Genomic DNA, 16,399 nt, shown 5'->3' on the forward strand with positions numbered 1-16,399 from the left:
AACAGAGGGACCAGCACCACCCCACCAGCTCAGGCCAGACTGTCGACAATGCCATTAGAAAATTGAGTGAAACAGTGGCCGCACCCGACGAGTCTGCCAGCGACACGACTCCAGTGACCCCATTCCCGGCACTACGGCAGTCATGCCAGATGGTCAGCCCCTAACCTCCACCGGGCCCTTTTTTTTTCTTTTTACAGCCCTCCATCCACCCTAGGGTCAGTTCTCAAAGGGGTAAATCTGATAGTACAGATTCCATCATCAATGTGTATATGTACATATTGGAGTGAAGGATGACTGTGATTGGCTGAGAGTATAGCCACACCTACTGGCAGGTCTTAAAGGATTGCTCCTAGCCAGACAAGGTCATTCTGGACTGGTCGACCAACCTGTGATATGCTCCAGTCTTTTAGTTTAAAAAAAGCCTTGAGTTGGATCAACAAGTCCTTGGTTCTTTCGACGCACTCTACATGGTACAAAGTTCAGATTTTAGATTTGTCATGACCACTAATTAGTAGTGTAAAAAATGTACACAGCATATATATGTAAACAAAGCACAGTAAACCAATAATGAATGTAAATAATCTGACTTTTATTTATTCCCTCTATTGCACCAAGTTCACAAGTGAGAGGCCTTAAATGAGTCTCTGACTGAGTTTGTTGGTGAGTGATGGTGGAGTGGTAGCAGCTCTTCCTGAACCTGGTGGTGCTGAAATTAATTGAAGTATTAAAATTCCAAATTGTTCTTCTGTATGAGGAGGGTGAGAGGAACGAGCTATGGCTGCAATACAATTGGTAGAAATAATTAGAGAGGTTTGCCCTGTCCCATCACTGTCCTTTAGTCAAACCAGATGTAGATTTGAGCAGCATCAGGCAAGAGCTCAACAGGCTTTATAATCAGTGAGGATGAAAACTAGATTTATGTCAAACCAAATAGCAGCCAAAGCTGGGGTTGAACGTCACACACACTCATTTGGATGACGAGAGTGGAAACCAATGATAATCCTGTACAGGCACAGACAAAGGCCTTCATTGAAGGGGCATTTCCCCTCCACCTGCAAGGTTTAATAGGACAAATTCCCCCCATTAGTCAGGTGTTTCACATTCTGGAATCAAGCCTTGTTGAAACCCAATCCATCAAGTCACTGAGGATTTCAGCTGTTTGATAAAAATGCACATGGAGAAACCAGTCAGTCTCACAGCCAATTTTAAATCCAACTTGATTTCACACAGTGGATTCAATTACGGCATGATGTCGAAAGGCAGAATGACAAATTTGACTTCGACCATCTTTTAGAGGCAGGTAGATTTTTAAACCAGGGTGGAAAATTCTGCATCCATACATGGACAACCTGCACACTGAGAAATTAATTGAACTTTCTGCAGAAAGGACAACAACCTCAGTTCCAATATGGTTCCTTCTATTTATCAATAGGACAGCAATTACACCTGATATTGCCTGGGATGAAAGGGAAAGTTACTCAATGTCACTAAAAATTGCAAACAAAGCTCATGCCAAGTAGACCCCACACTAGAGCAGTAAAGAGAGGAAGGCAAAGTTTAAAACTTAAATGCACAATCCATTTGAGCCAAAACATATGCTGCCAACTGATCCCACTCATTTGAAGAAGCTTCAGACTGTTCACAACTCACACCTACTGCATTAGAGCTCAGAAAATAGAATAAGAGGAAACTGGTGATCCAGTGAGAGCCGGGTAAACCTAGAATCTTACTGGGAAATTACAGGTCCTGTATTACAACTCTAGTTAGCTGACACGAAATAGAATATTGAAGACTCAAGGTGCCCAGCTTGTGGAACTGGGCATTAAAGAGTATTGTGGAAGTGAAGGAGCTCAGAGTTCAGCTCTGCCAGCTTAGAAAACTGGTTGGATATTTGCAGAAAGACCTTTAAAAGTCTTCCTGAATTTTGGGACTGGTGAACATTGGACGTCTATAATGATGATCGGTGGGACCAAGGAATTGGATGTTGTCAAAATAACAAAATACAAGGTGTCCTAGTTACAAGCGGGAAGGCACAAGGGACATAGGACAGAGTCAAGTTACAAGGAGACCAGTTCAGTGGGTAAAATTGCAGCAGGACCTTAACTAATCTATTTAATAAAATTAATTGCAAGAGGGTAATTTTAAAACTAAAAATAGTTAAGAATTTGGACTTCATTTTTATTGTTTAAAATCATCTATTCAAATAGCAAAATGTTCATTAGCTGCTCCAAAAATGTAGTGAACTTTTAATTAATCTTGTATTAAAATAATAATACAAGATGCAACTAAGGTGAACATAAATGCACAAGGACACAAACTATTAACAAGTCTGTCAAATGTAGCTTTATTTAAATCAAGCACCACCATCTATTACAGTGGAATCAAGTTAGACTGTAATTAAACTTCATAATCTCGCCTTTGATTATTTGTTATGATGGACATGTCTGATCTTCCATCTATACAAGAATAGGAGTCCAAGTCCCCAAAATATGGTGTAGCCACAAGCACAACTCATTGATTTTCTGCAAGAAAAAACAGTTCAGTCAAGGATTGTTCTACATACTTAAATTTGAAGTGTTGATCTATTGTTAAAAGCAGGTTATCATTAGACTAATCAATAACAGATGTATTTGGCAATTTATAGAATCCTGGCAGACTAGAGAAAATGTTTAATGTAAAGCAAACAATGATTGTTCGTACCCAAAGTTTTGGATTCCAGTTGTTTACCGAGTACTCTGAGGGGACCCACTTTGATTACTTGACCAACACTAGATTCATGGACTGAAAAGACAAACAATTATCACAATGTTTCAAACAGTTATTACCCAAAGAGATATCAGAAGTGGGAAAATTACCTGTGTGTTGTTTATGGCGAGATGGGATAGGCTGGCAGCTTGTATTACAGCAGTCACACAAGGAACTTTGTAATGGGGCATCCAAGAGCTTCCAACTAGAATAAAATTAAGTGAAACTAACAGGAATTAAATGTTACTGATTAGAATGCAGGGAATACTTCTGTTTGCCTACTCTGGGGAATGGGAAGCAATTCTGCAAACTACAAATGGTTTCAAATCTATGGTGCAGTCACAAGAGAGTGAGGGAGTTTGGGGTCGACTTAATGCAGAGTGTCAAGTTAAAGTTTAGGAAAGCAAGGCCCAGGTTTTGTTGAAAAAATTTTACCTTTTGGTTTGCTGATCAAAAGAACATGCTTTGTGCAAGAGACCATCCCAACTGGGGACCCACACAAAGGCACTGCAGTGTATAAAAATCTGAAAAATGCAAATGTTGCCCATCAATCCTTCCACCCAGTACAATGGCTTCAAACTTCTGCTGCACATCCAACTTGATGTGTTTTCTACTAACAATGCATACAGAAATAGACTTCACACATGGCTAATTTACTTAGAGATTTTCGAGTTAAATACTGTTAATCAAGGTAAAATACCAAAACAAACAAAGACCATCAACACAATTTTCACCCATTAAAGATTTACAAAAAATTTTAAAACTCACATCAGCATCTTCCAGGCTGAGGAATTTAAATGCTTGAATGACAAATTGAAGGACTGACCCATCACTTCTGGGCAAGTACTTGGAATTTCCAGTTTTCCCATCAACAAGACATCTAAAGAACAGGAAGAGATTCAATCTACAATTCAGACAAACACCAATTATCACTCTCCTTTCAGTCTTACCCATAATTGTTTATGATAGTATAGTTCTCTGGAGACTTTCCCAACGAGCGGGTTGGTGTGGCAATACATTCCTTCAGGTAGAGGCGAAGGGGTTGATGATATGTTGCAAGGACTGATGCTTCTAGGTTAATGGAAGCTCCCAGGAAGAACAGAGAATCTGGCCGTTCTGCAGTCCAGTCACCTACAGCAGATGTCATTGTCGTTAGTAATTCACTGCAAAGTATCAAAGGACAAACTGCTCCTGTGGAGTAAATGAACCACATCCTGTCCGCACCCCATCAGATTCTTTACCCAATCCATCCATTTCTCTTTTGATTAAATGGTCTGACCCCAAATCACCAATATCTGTAGATGCTATTAATTTGCTAAAACAGGACATTAGAATTCCCAATGTTGAGAACTCAGGATGAAATTAACAAACAGCTGGATTCAAGGGGTTCAAGTACAAGAGTCCTTCAATAAGGAAAGTGGACATGAACACCCAATTGTGCAAAGACATGTCCTTACTCCAAGTGGTTCAGTGAAGGATAACTTTCATTGCAACCACAACTAATTCAAGTGTCATCTAGATGGTGAAGACTGGCATTTCTAGGCCATTGTTTTCTGTAGAGTCTTCACAAGAAGAAATCATTGATCAGGTTAAACATTACTCAGGTCTGCCCATCTTTCAAATTACAATGTTTAGTTTAGCCACAAAAACTGGCAGCAATTCCACTGGTGCTGGACCATGGAGAGCAGGGACGAAGGCACTTCACAGTCCGTTGGGCTCCTACTACACATCTCGACTGTCTTCAGCACCAAAGGAGCTGACGGTGGTTTATTTTAAACTCCTGCGACTGCATGATCCCAAGATGGCAGCAGCAGCCACAAGGTGTTGCAGACTCTGTTGACCTAGAGGATTGGAATAGGGCACCAGAAAATGGATGGACCACCATTATCCAGCATTTTGTTGAGAAGGAAAAGCCCAGGAGGCTACCCATAGGACAGTGACCACAGCAGCAGATAGGTGAGGGGCTCAGGGGAAGAACAGCTGTTTGTAACTGGAGGGGAGGAACCTTTGAAGGCTGGAGAATGGCTGAAGGGTTCCCAACGATCAGAGCTAAGACAGACAAGGACTTCCTTGGTTGCAGTTGGCATGGCAACAAAAGCAGACAACAGAAGTCAAGCCCCTTGTTGGTTCAAGCAGCTGATACATATTAATTGGTTATTTGGCCAGAGAAAACCACCCAATTAGAAACATGGAACCATTACAGACTTTACTGACAATAACCACACCAGCAGTGGGAGTATAAGACAGCTTTAATAAACTAATATGTACACTAAGAGGTCTTGTTTCTCTGCAAGACGAACCTGAAAGGCTAGACTGTAGCCCTGGACTGCTTTATATACAAGGTCACTGGGGTGACCCCTGGTGTAATGACATATCACCACAGACAACAGCTCATTTACACAGAGCAAGGGGAAGTGAAGGCATAGAACCAGGTCGCCCTATTTCAAAGTGCGTAACACAAACCACCTCACCATTAACCTGCAATATTCTTCAAAAACAATCCTCACCAGTCATCATCTTCATGGAGAAGATCAGGTTGCCATCTGCAGCCAGTGCCCCAGTAAGTGGAAGACTTGGCAGGAGGATTGGCCTCTCATTCCTGGGGAAAGAGTGGGCAGCGACTCATACAGAGGTTTCAGTGGCGTGAACAGACACTAAATATCGTTATCAAACATCAGGTGAAGACAGTTTTTAACTTGGGAACATCACGCATTTAATCCCTTGGAGTTTGCAAACCATCTGGTGAGGTTTAACCAGACCAAACCCACACGCTCGTTTCTCATCCAGTCTTGTGGGCTATGGGTTGGCCACTCCACTGACAAGGGAGCCGGTGCCTGCAGTTCGGGGGAGTGTTCAGACCCTTACACTGGGTAGCGACATTCCAGACGGGCGTTGAGCTGCGGCGAGTCCATCCCAGGGGCAGAGCTTCCTCCAAACTTCAAGTAGTTCCAGAAAATCACCTCCTGATCAGTCACCTGAGGAGGGGGAAAGGGGTCATTAGCCAAGGGTCCATCCAGGAGCTGGGGCCGAGCGACAGCAGGAAGGGTCGCACCCACCAGCCGGCCTGCCCAGCAGTCCTGCAGCGCGTACTGGAAGAGGACAAGTCGGGGAGAGCTGAAGCCCGACGGAGGGCACTTTCCCAGCCGCAGAGCCGAAGCAGAAGCGCCAGCGCCCGGATCCATCGCCACCCACACGGTCATGGTGGAGTGACCGCAGGAGTAAGTGAGGGCAGGTGGAAGAGCTGAAAGAGAGGAACAGTGAGTCAGGGCTGGAGGCGAGAACAGGCGGCGACAGAGGCAGAAAGGTCCGGACCGACCTGCTGGCTGCTGCCCGGTCACCGCAGCCACCGCGAGCAGCAGGAACCTGGCCACCGCAGTCATCCTCCCGGAGAGCTGGGCCACTGGCCGCAGGGGGGGTCACCGGGCACTTATAACGCGCTCATTCCAGTGCCCGAGCGGGAGCAGCGCGGCTCCAATGGACTGGACCAATGAGAATCGGAGCAACTCATTGAGGGCTCGGCGTGGAAGGAGGAAGACGGGGCAACTCGCCCCGAGGAGCTCGTTGCCTCGATGAGGGGCCCCTGCGCTGTTGCCCATCGCCCCGCGTCGTGTTTCCTGGAGCAGAGATGAGCCAGATCATGGGAGCGCCAAAGGCCAGCGATCTGGAGTGAGAACATCAAGGGGAGACAGCGTGGAGGGGAAGAGAAATCTGAACCTTCCCCTCACCTTCAAACCACCTCCCCTTTAACCCTTGGCTGTGTCCTGAGATCTTAATTCGAACCACTGGCCTCCACTGATGTTAGTCAATTCATTGTATATTTGAGGTGTTAATTGTGGGCGGATTTATGCCATATCCTGGTCACTTCCCGGATCAACCTTGGGAGAATATTGTATTTTGTGGAGGAACGGGAAGCAAATTACTTCAAAGACAACTTAAATGTCTTTAGAGTTTAGAAACACACACAAGTCGTCTTTCAGATTAATTCTTCAGGAGCTTGTTATTGCAAAATATCATTGATTGAAAAACTACATTGCAAATCTACAAGCAAACACAAAGTGTGGAAACTGGAACTTCTGACAAACATTAATACTGTTCACAAGGCTCAGTGTGACCCATAATGTTACTATCAGAAATCACTTCATTAACGTGCTGGACACTGACCCCAACAGCTCAGTCACCTGGTGCATTGTGATGTCATAATCGCTGCCCAGAGTGTGCTTTGGAAGGGATGCTGGAGTCAGAGAGAAACCTCTGATGACGCCATTTCCCCATGGCTGCCCCGTCACGTGGCGATACAAGCGGGGCCAGTTCGTCATAAGGATGTGCACCGTCACACAACCCTCCCCCCCAGAACTGACTACACATCCTGTCACTTTGGCGGCCAGCCTCGGCGCTTGGGCGCAGCCGTCTGCACCGCCAGTGATAAGTCCTAATGAGCAGCCTATAAGCGGACCACAGTAAACAATTCTTCCCCGCCCCCCACATCTAAAGTAAATATCCCACCCGACTGCTGGAGAATCTTGCAAGGCCCTTCGAATGGGCTGTGCTGCTGGGCCCTCTGTGTACCTCTCCGGACAAACACAAATTGCGCCACATCCAGATCTTTCGTTCGATGGGATGGTCAGGTGCTGTGGTGCCAATGGGGCGGCAGGGTTAGGTTGCCCAGTTGTTTACGGAGGTCTGCGATCTGCTCACCTTCATTGTGCATGATCTCGGCTTCCATGCTGAAGAATTCACCTGGCAGGGAGAATGGCGCACCGTAAACCATTTCTGCTGATGAGGCTTGCAGGTCCTCCTTGGGTGCCATCCGAATCCCAAGGAGAACCCAGTGCAACTCGTCCACCCAGTCGGGGCCAGAAAGTCTTGCCATCAGAGTGGACTTAATGTGTTGGTGGAACCTCTCTGCCAACCCGTTAGACCATGGATGGTCGACCGTGGTGTGGTGCGGTGTTACACCGAAATGCCTTGCCAGCTGCAACCATAGTGCAGAGGTAAATTGGGCACCTCTGTCACTTGTGATGTGCGCAGGCATGCTGAAACGAGTGATCCACTGGCTGACCAGGGCTCTAGCACACGTCTCCACTGACGCCTCACGGACCAGCATGGCTTCCGGCCACCTGGTTGCTCTGTCCAATATGGTAAACAGGTACCGCGACTACCTGGACCCATGACATCCACGTGGATATGCTGGAACGTCCGCGTTGCTGAGTTGAAATGATGAACAGGGGCCTGTGGACTTCAGACATTCAGCACCTGATGCAGTTGTGGGTTAGCACTGCCATCTGCTTCTTGAGGCCATGGCAGACGAATCGCTGTGCCACCATACACATGGTAGTTTTTACTGTGGGGCAGGCAAGATCATGGATAGAGCTGACAACCCTTGCCCTCCACTCCTCTGGAACTACCAGGCGCTTTGAGCCGGTGGAGATGTTGCAGAGCAGTGGCTGGGCGGAGTCAGGAAACTTGATAACTTCGATCTGGAGCTCTTACACCTGGACGAAATACTTCGAGATGGCGGTCAGGACAGCTTGAGTTTTGGCATCATGCTGCTGGGCCTGTGGTGGTTGTGCATAGTCGAGGCCGGGAGCTAGCATGCTGATGGCCGGGTGGGAGAGCGCATCTGCAACCACATTGTCCTTGGCTGCTCTGTGCCAGATGTCTGTCATGAATTCGGACATGTAGGAGAGGTGGCACTGTTGCCTGGCCGACCACAGGTCCTTGGTCATAGCCAATGCTTGGGTGAGAGGCTTGTGATCGGTAAAAATGGTGAACGTTCTGCCTCCAAGAAGTATCGAAAGTGGCGGATGGCCAGGTACAGCGCAGGGAGCTCCCGGTCGAACACACTGTATTTAATTTCCTGCGGCCACAACTGCTTACTGAAAAAGGCCAGCGGGTGCCACTCCCGTCCAGCCATTGTTCCAGTACTCCCCCAACCGCCGGGGCAGAAGCATCATCTGAGAGCGCCATGTGCGCTTCTGGGTGCAGGTGTACCAACAAAATTGCCTCTGCGAGGGCCTGTTTCATTGTAGGGAAGGCCTCGTCCACCTCCTCTGACCAGGCCAGGGTCTTCTCTTTCGTCGTGATCAGTGCGAAAAGAGGGCGCATGATGAGGGTGGTGTTGGGGATGAATCTCTGGATAAAAATTTACCATTCCCACGAATTCCTGCAGGCCCTTGAGGGAGGAGGGTTTGAGAAAATGCTGGACAGCTGCCACTTTCTCTGGTGCCGGAGATGCCCCAGAAACTGGGATGGTATGCCCCAGGAACTGCAATGTCTGTTTCCCAAGCTGGCATTTGCCAAATTCTGCCAGCCTGGCATTCAGGGTACAGAAATGGGCCTTGTGCTCTTTGTGGCTGTGGCTGGCTACCAGGATGTCAACTAGGTAGATAAAGACAAAGACCAAATCACTACCCACTGTGCCCATGAGGCGCTGGAATGTCTGGGCATCATTCTTCAACCTGAACGGCATCTGCAGGAATTCAAACAAGACAAAAGGGGTGATAATGGCAGTCTTTCCAACGCCACCTGGTGGTATCTGAGCACCAGATTGACTTTCAAAAATAACCACGCGCCTTGGAGGTTGGCCGCGAATTCCTGGATATGGGAGACCGGGTACCTGTCTGGAGTCGTGATGTAATTTAGCCATTTGTAGTCTCCACAGGGCCTCCAAACCCCTGATGACTTCAGAACCATGTGCAGTGGCGCCGCCCAAGTGCTGTCTGACCACCGAACAATGCCCAGCTCTTGGAGACTGGAGAATTCCTCCTTTGCCTGTTTTAGCTTGTTTGGTGGCAGCCGCCTAGCTTTGGTATGCATGCTGGGGGGAGGCAACGTTGAAGCATTGCTCCAGGATGACAGGGAACTCACTGAGGATCTCGGCGAACACGTCTGTGGTGGGGGCTACCATAGCGATTTTGGGTCTGTCATCATCCACCGTGCTCAGGCGGACAGAGCCAAAGGTGTGGGTGTTGTGTAGCCTCCTGTTCCACACATCCACCAGCAGACCGTGAGGCTTTAGGAAGTTAGCCCCTCCAAGTGAACTTTTCATCTTGATCTGTATTTGTGCCCTACGGGTGACTTGTGTCTTGATTGTGGAACCATTGGCAGCCCACAGGGTTGGACTGAGGGTCCGGGTGCGTTTCTAGCGCTGTAGAGGGGAGGGCACTCAGCTCGGCCCCTGTGTCCACTAGGAACCGTTGGGCTGTGGACGTCAGTGATGTAAAGGAGGCTGTTCACATGGCCAACTGTCGCAGCCATCTATGGCGGTTGGCCTAGCCATTTCCCTGGAAGTTGCAGGGCTGGCGGCACTTGCGGGCTTTCACTCCCCGGCGCTTGTGATAAAAGCGCCATGTTGACTGGTTTTCCTCTGCCTTGTGCTTGGGAGTATCCTGCAGATGGTGGGTCCCCGGCTTAGAGACTTAGCTGAGGGCTTCTTCATTCTCCTGTTTTGCGTGCCAGAGGGCATCTGCCCGGGCTGCGGCCTTGTGGGGGTCGAAAAATTCCTCTTCGTACAGATGGAGCCAGATATGTTCTGGCATCTGTTCAAGGAATATCTGGCGGAAGAGAAAACACGGTTCATGATCCTCCGGCAGGGCCAGTATTTCGTCCATGAGGGCTGGGAGGCTGCGATCCCCCAACCCATCCAGGTGTAAGAGCCTGGAAGCCCGGTGCTGAGGAGTGAGGCCAAACTTCCCCAGGAGTAGATTTTTGAGGGCGGTATACTTGCCCACTGCCGATGAATGATGTCATCCACCCTCAATGCCGTGTCATGGTCCAGCGCGCCCACGACGTGGTAAAATTTTCTGGTGTCGTCTGAGATGTTGCGGAGGTGTAATTGTGCCTCCGCCTGCCCAAACCATGTCCGTGGGCAATGGGGCCAGAAGGGGTGAAGTTTGAGGGCTACTGCATTCACCTCAGCTGTGTCCATCGTTCGCTGGGTCCAGATAGCCATCTGGGCCCATCGGGGTCACCACTGTAGCACTTGCAGGAGCTGAAGGAAATCACTGCTGCCACATCGAAGGTCGTTAACGACTGTTTTTATTCAAATTCAGCGCGTCCCTTTAAGGGCAGCATGAGCTCAGTCACCTGGTGCATTGTGACATCATAATCACTGTCCAGGGTGTGCTCTGGAAGGGATGCTGGAGTCAGAGTGAAACCTCTGATGACACCATTTCACCATGGCTGCCCTGCCAAATGGCGAAACAAGCAGGCCCGGTTCGCCATGAGGATGTGCGCCACAGTTTATTACATAACAGGTTGAATTGCCACATGTATAAATTAAAACTGACAGAAAAGATCAAGATATATAGAATTCGTAACATTGCATTAATGTTTGTTGGTTTGGAACCAACATACAAAAGGGCAGAATAAGTCATTATGTGGCTAGAAATCAAGAATAAAACAGTAAGAGACATCGTCGAAACCTTGGGATTTTCAAAATCCACTGTTTGGGACATCATTAAGAAGAAAGAGCGCACTGGTGAGCTCATTAATCACTAAGGGATTGATATTCCAAGGAAGACCAGCACCGCTGAGGACCAGATCCCGGCGAGGGGTGGAGATGCAGTCACTTTCAACGGAGGAAGAAGAAGAAGGTCAAGTCGTCGGTGGAACAGAAGAAGAGGAGGCCTATCCAGGCGCAGAAGAAGAAGAAACTGTGACGTTCAAGGGTAGGCCCTTATCTAAATATGTTCAGGAGAAGTCTGAAACTCCTCATTATCCAGACCCTGTAGTTCAATTAGAAACTTTCTCTAAACAAAGTGAAATTATGTCAAAGCATGTCAAAAATTATGTCATCTTTGATAATCAATTTACTGGTATAAAGTAGGAAACGTTAACCATTACGTCTGATGTGGCAAAATGTGTGAAGCTGGTGGATAAAGTACAGGGTCAAGTTAAGAAGATTGAAGAGGACTTTCATGATTGTCATGGAGATGTTGAGCAATGTAAGGAAAGGATGGGACCGATGGAGGATTCTTTTACTGGATGGGAAATACATTGAAAAGATTTATTAAAGAAGATTGGTGCTTTGGAGAATCAGTCAAAGGAATAATGTTAAAATTGTTGGACTACCTGTAAGATTTTGAAGGGGTAGATCCTGTACGATTATTTTCAGAAATGGATTCCTGACGTTTTGGGAAAGGAATATTTTTGACATGGTTTAGAGCTGGATAGAGCTCACAGAGCAATTACAACCACCACGTTCTGTATTAATCAGGTGTCTGCGTTATCAAGATAGAGAACTGATTTTACGGGTTGCAGTTCAAAATGCAAGAAAAAATCAAGGTCCTTTGGTCGTCAAGAACAATTGAGTTTTTTTTCTATGCAGATTTGAGTCAAGCAAAGAGCTTAGTGGAAGAAAGGATATAAGTTTGCTTTTCGATAAGCTGCTATTCTTAAAGTTTTCTATGGAGATTTTCAATCCCAGTTTTTCAGTGAGGATACTGAAGCTCTTACATTTGCTAATTCTTTGCCTGATAATAAACAGAAGAAAAGTCAAGGAAGTTGTTCACAACAATTCAAACCAGCTCAAGAGGAGGAGAAGAATGGTGTGCAGGAGAGGGAAGGTCCACAGTTGGTTGAAATTAACATTGAGGATGATCAAGTTTAAAAAAAAATTATTTAACATTTTCAAAACAAAAACTTTTACAAAGTCCATAATATAGAAAACTACAAGTATCCCACCCACTTCCACCCACCCTCAGCAAACCCCACAAGGGAAGCATTAAGCAAATAAAAAAATACAGCAGTTTAAGATATTACTAAATTCATACATTTCAAATAAGGCGACCACATCTTAACAAAAAAGTCATAATTATCATGCAAATTATATGTTATTTTCTCCATATAAATACAGGACCTCAACTCATTATGCCAACGATTTACATTTATCTCAACTTCGTCTTTCCAAGAAATCTCAACACATTTACGTGCTACGGCCAATGCTGAACATAAAAATGCTGTCTGAAACTTATCTAACCCCAAATCCATAAATGGAGCAGGATAACCCAACAAAAACATTTTTGGTATCTATCAAAAATTGGATTTTAAACAAATGTTGAAGAAATTCCCGAATTTGTTACCAAAATGATTGAACTTTATCACAAATCTAAATGTAATACACATCTAAAACATGACTCTGAATTACTAATCCATATTTTTTCAATTTCTCAGGGGTTAGATATAACTGATGCGAAAAATTATAATTAATCATGCTATATCTTACATTAAACAATTTATTCACACCATCAAAACATATCATCTCCCAATCAGCCTGATTAATATCACAAATTAAATCATTTTCCCATTTAATCCTAGATTTATCAAGATTTATTTTATCCATAGTGTCTTGTAACAACGCATACATCTCTGAAATAAAACCCTTATTTGAAAAATGAGAAATCAGAAACTCAAATTTCATTAACTTAGGAATTTTCATTTCTCTTCCAAAATTACCTTTCTCTAATGTTCTAATTTGATAATAAACAAACAAAGAATTCACTGAAATTCCAATTTTCTCTCTGAGTTGATTAAATGATAAAAGTTTACCCTTTTCAAAACCTGCAATGACTTTATTCCTTTACTCTTCCATTCTCTTAGAAATCTATTATTCAATGAAAAAGGAATCAATTTATTTTGATATATTGGGGCTTGAACTGATATTTTACCTTTCAAGCCTATTAATAAATTCCTTTTAGTCCAAATCTCTAACATATGTTTTTAAAATTGTTACATTATATCTCTGTAATAAAACAGAATTTCACTTAAATACAAATTAACGTGAATAAGGTTCAGATACACCAGCCATTTCCACCCTGGCCTAACTAGGGGGGCATGAAGCATCCAACATACAGTTAATATATCTTAATTGAGCTGCTTCATAATAATTGAAAACCTGCCAAAGGATATTTCCAAGTCAATTTATGTATCGCTACTCTAGCTAATTTTCCCTTCCATAAAAATTCTCGAACTACTTTATTTAAATCCTGAAAAAAAGATTTCGAAAGTAAACAAGGAATCGACTGGAAGAGATACTGAATTCGCGGAAAGATATTCATCTTAATACAATTTACTCAACCTATTAATGACAAAGGTAAATCCTTCCATTTAATAAAATCTGCTTTCATCTTTCTCATTAATGGTACATAGTTTAAATTATACAATGATTGAATATTTAAATCAATCATTATCCCTATTTTATCAGTCCAACGGAGTTTAGTAATTTGTCTACACTGGTCATAATTTCCCTCAGAAATTGATAATATTTCACTTTTGTCCCAATTCACTATGTATCCTGATAATTTACCATGTTATTTTAAACATTCTTGCAAGTAAATTAAAGATAATTTCAGATTAGTTAAATATATCAAAATGTCATCAGCAAATAAATTAATTTCATATTCATCGTCTGTTATCCTTATACCTCTAATATTCTCATTCTGCCTAATAGCTTGAGCTAATGGTTTGATGACCAACGCAAATAGACCTGGTGACAAAGGACAACCTTGACGAGTTGAACGCGATAATTTAAAGAAAGAGATTTGAACATTTGTCGCCACACTAGCAATGGGATTATTATATAATGCCTTCACCCAACCAATAAAAAAAGAGTCCAAACATATTTCTCCAAACTTTAAATAAAAAATTCCATTCAACCCTATCAAAAGCTTTTCAGCATCTAGAGCAACTACCATTGGTAAGTTGGGTTGCTGATGTGAAGCGTCAGAGGCATACCTATTTTTAATCAAACCAGCCTGATCAGCATGTACCAATTGTGGTAAATACTTAGCAAGTCTATTTGCCAATAATTTTGCTATTATTTTGTAATCCACATTTAATAAAGAAATTGGCCGATATGAAGCTACATTTAAAGGAACTCTATCTTTTTTGGTATAACCGTTATTATTGCACTTAGACACGAGTCTGGTAAAGCATGTTCTTGCATTACCAGATGAAGAGCATCCATAAATAAAGAGGACAAATCATCATAAACAACTTTATAAAATTTAACAGTGAACCCATCATCTCCTGGAGACTTCCCACTCGGCACTTGTTGAATAAGATGATGATCAAGTTAACAGAGATTTGGAGCAAGCTTATCAAACTTGAGATGATTTATTTACTGCTTTTATATTGATTGTTCTGTTCGGGGAAGGTGGTTTTGTTTTGCTTCTCCTTCCAAGGTCATTTGTCACTTTGTGGCATTAGTCTCTTCCCATATGATTGAGGGAGATAGTACTGTGGTGTAGTACTTTATTTGTCATTCAGGCTTTTTCAATGGTTTTTTTTCTTTCTTTAGAGGTGACGTATTTTTTTTTGTATATTGACCATGGATTGGAGTCCCACTACTTGTGGCCTGGAGGGTTTTGAGGTAAATTAAGATGATGACTAAATTAAATTTTGCTACCTTTCATGTTAACTGGCTCAATAATCCAATTAAGAGAAAAAAAAGTTTTGACTTATATTAAAAAGTTGTAAGTTGATATTGCTTTTATGCAAGAAACATATTTAAATGAGAAGGAACATCAGAAATTAAAAAAGAGATTGGGTTGGTTAGGTTATAGCTCAATTCTCAAAATCAATCAAAGTTCAGCGTACAATGTTACAGAGAAAAAAATTCAGTTAAAATAGTATCTGGCTATCAGGATGTGATTAAGGGGAGGTCTGTTCGAGATTCTAATAACAGCAAAGAAGAAACTGAAAACACACAGCACCTCATTCTTTGTGGACAGGAAGGGAGAGGAAGGTGGGACGGCTCTTTCCTTGAGGGATAGAAAAGCACAAACTGAGGTCGACAGATGGGAGGTTGGTTTACGTAACGTTCTAAGCGGGGTTCACAACTCTGCAATCTCTTGCAGTCTTGAGCTGAGCTGTTCTCATTCCAAGATGATGCATCCAGGCAGGGTGCAGCTATAAAAAATGATAAAGGTAGTGGGGACATGTATCAGGCTCCTGGTGTAAGTGAGTGACAGAACACCCCAGAGAAAAGATTGGTGGGCAAGTGGAAGGGAATGGATGACAGAGTAATTAGTGGGAGAAAGGGATTGAGCCGGCTCGGCATAGAATTGAAGGGCAAGAAAATATAAACTTAAAAGTCCTTCTGTTAAAGCTGAAGTCACCTGATAAATATGAACTTTGGAATGGTGTTATATTACTACAAGGCTACTTCCAGTTTATTTGTACATTCCTCTTACCCCTTGCAGGACAGTGGATTTTCATTTGGATTCAACATCAAGCAAGTTATAAAGGACAGCACCCAATCACAACCAATAGAGAAAGGCAAGCAGAATTCTTACAGCAATAGGGGAATTTTAACAGCAAGGTTGATGCACTCAGTAGCTTTAAATAACTTTAAGAGACAAGGATCTGTGTTCTCCAACTCTGGAGACCTGTCTTCACTTTCCAGGCTGTGGGTGTGAGGTGAAGCCCAACTTTTATTATCCAGAGCCCGATTTATATTTTGGAAGTCTTTCAGCAGTAATAGAGATATGGGTCTTTGCATCATTTAGTTTGAGAAAGTAATTGTCACTGGATAGTTAACTATACGGAAAGAAGTATTCTAATTAAAATATATCAGGTTTGTGTAGCAATCAAAATAATGTGTAGATTTGTATACTTCTATCAAATTAAATAAGCGCATATAGTTGCCAAAGTT

General features: G+C 43.7%; 1 protein-coding gene and 1 long non-coding RNA gene across 4 annotated transcripts; one reads left to right on the forward strand and one right to left on the reverse strand.

Moving 5' to 3' along the window:
• Window positions 1–2,320: 2,320 nt before the first annotated feature.
• On the reverse strand, window positions 2,321–7,850 carry LOC138761391 (zona pellucida sperm-binding protein 3-like). 2 transcript variants are annotated; one of them, XM_069933415.1, is made up of 10 exons: window positions 7,441–7,850; window positions 5,802–5,986; window positions 5,611–5,720; window positions 5,253–5,344; window positions 3,696–3,876; window positions 3,514–3,625; window positions 3,181–3,269; window positions 2,856–2,950; window positions 2,701–2,781; window positions 2,321–2,522 (listed from the first exon to the last, which is right to left on the reverse strand). In XM_069933415.1, exons 1-10 carry the CDS (start codon window positions 7,847–7,849, stop codon window positions 2,512–2,514), a joined length of 1,365 nt encoding a protein of 454 aa, XP_069789516.1. In that variant the 5' UTR covers window position 7,850; the 3' UTR covers window positions 2,321–2,511. The 2 variants fall into 2 exon arrangements, 1 of the variants encoding a protein (XP_069789516.1); XR_011356294.1 differs by lacking the exons at window positions 2,321–2,522; window positions 3,181–3,269.
• LOC138761392 (uncharacterized) lies at window positions 5,140–16,240 on the forward strand. 2 transcript variants are annotated; one of them, XR_011356295.1, is made up of 3 exons: window positions 5,140–5,963; window positions 15,044–15,115; window positions 15,948–16,240. It is a non-coding gene; the product is annotated as an uncharacterized lncRNA (long non-coding RNA). The 2 variants fall into 2 exon arrangements; XR_011356296.1 differs by lacking the exon at window positions 5,140–5,963 and adding an exon at window positions 7,011–7,235.
• The last annotated feature ends 159 nt before the right edge of the window (window positions 16,241–16,399 follow it).

This window comes from Narcine bancroftii, chromosome 4, assembly GCF_036971445.1.
Source record: "Narcine bancroftii isolate sNarBan1 chromosome 4, sNarBan1.hap1, whole genome shotgun sequence".
Classification (NCBI taxonomy): Eukaryota; Metazoa; Chordata; class Chondrichthyes; order Torpediniformes; family Narcinidae; genus Narcine; species Narcine bancroftii.

Coding starts and splice junctions, on each gene's coding strand:
- LOC138761391 (XM_069933415.1), bottom strand. CDS start 7,849: ATGCTGGTCCGTGAGGCGTCAGTGGAGACGTGTGCTAGAGCCCTGGTC. Junction 5,345..5,610: donor CTGGAATGTCGCTACCCAGT/GTAAGGGTCTGA, acceptor CTCTTTCCCCAG/GAATGAGAGGCCAATCCTCC. Junction 3,270..3,513: donor TCAGCCTGGAAGATGCTGAT/GTGAGTTTTAAA, acceptor TGCATTTTTCAG/ATTTTTATACACTGCAGTGC.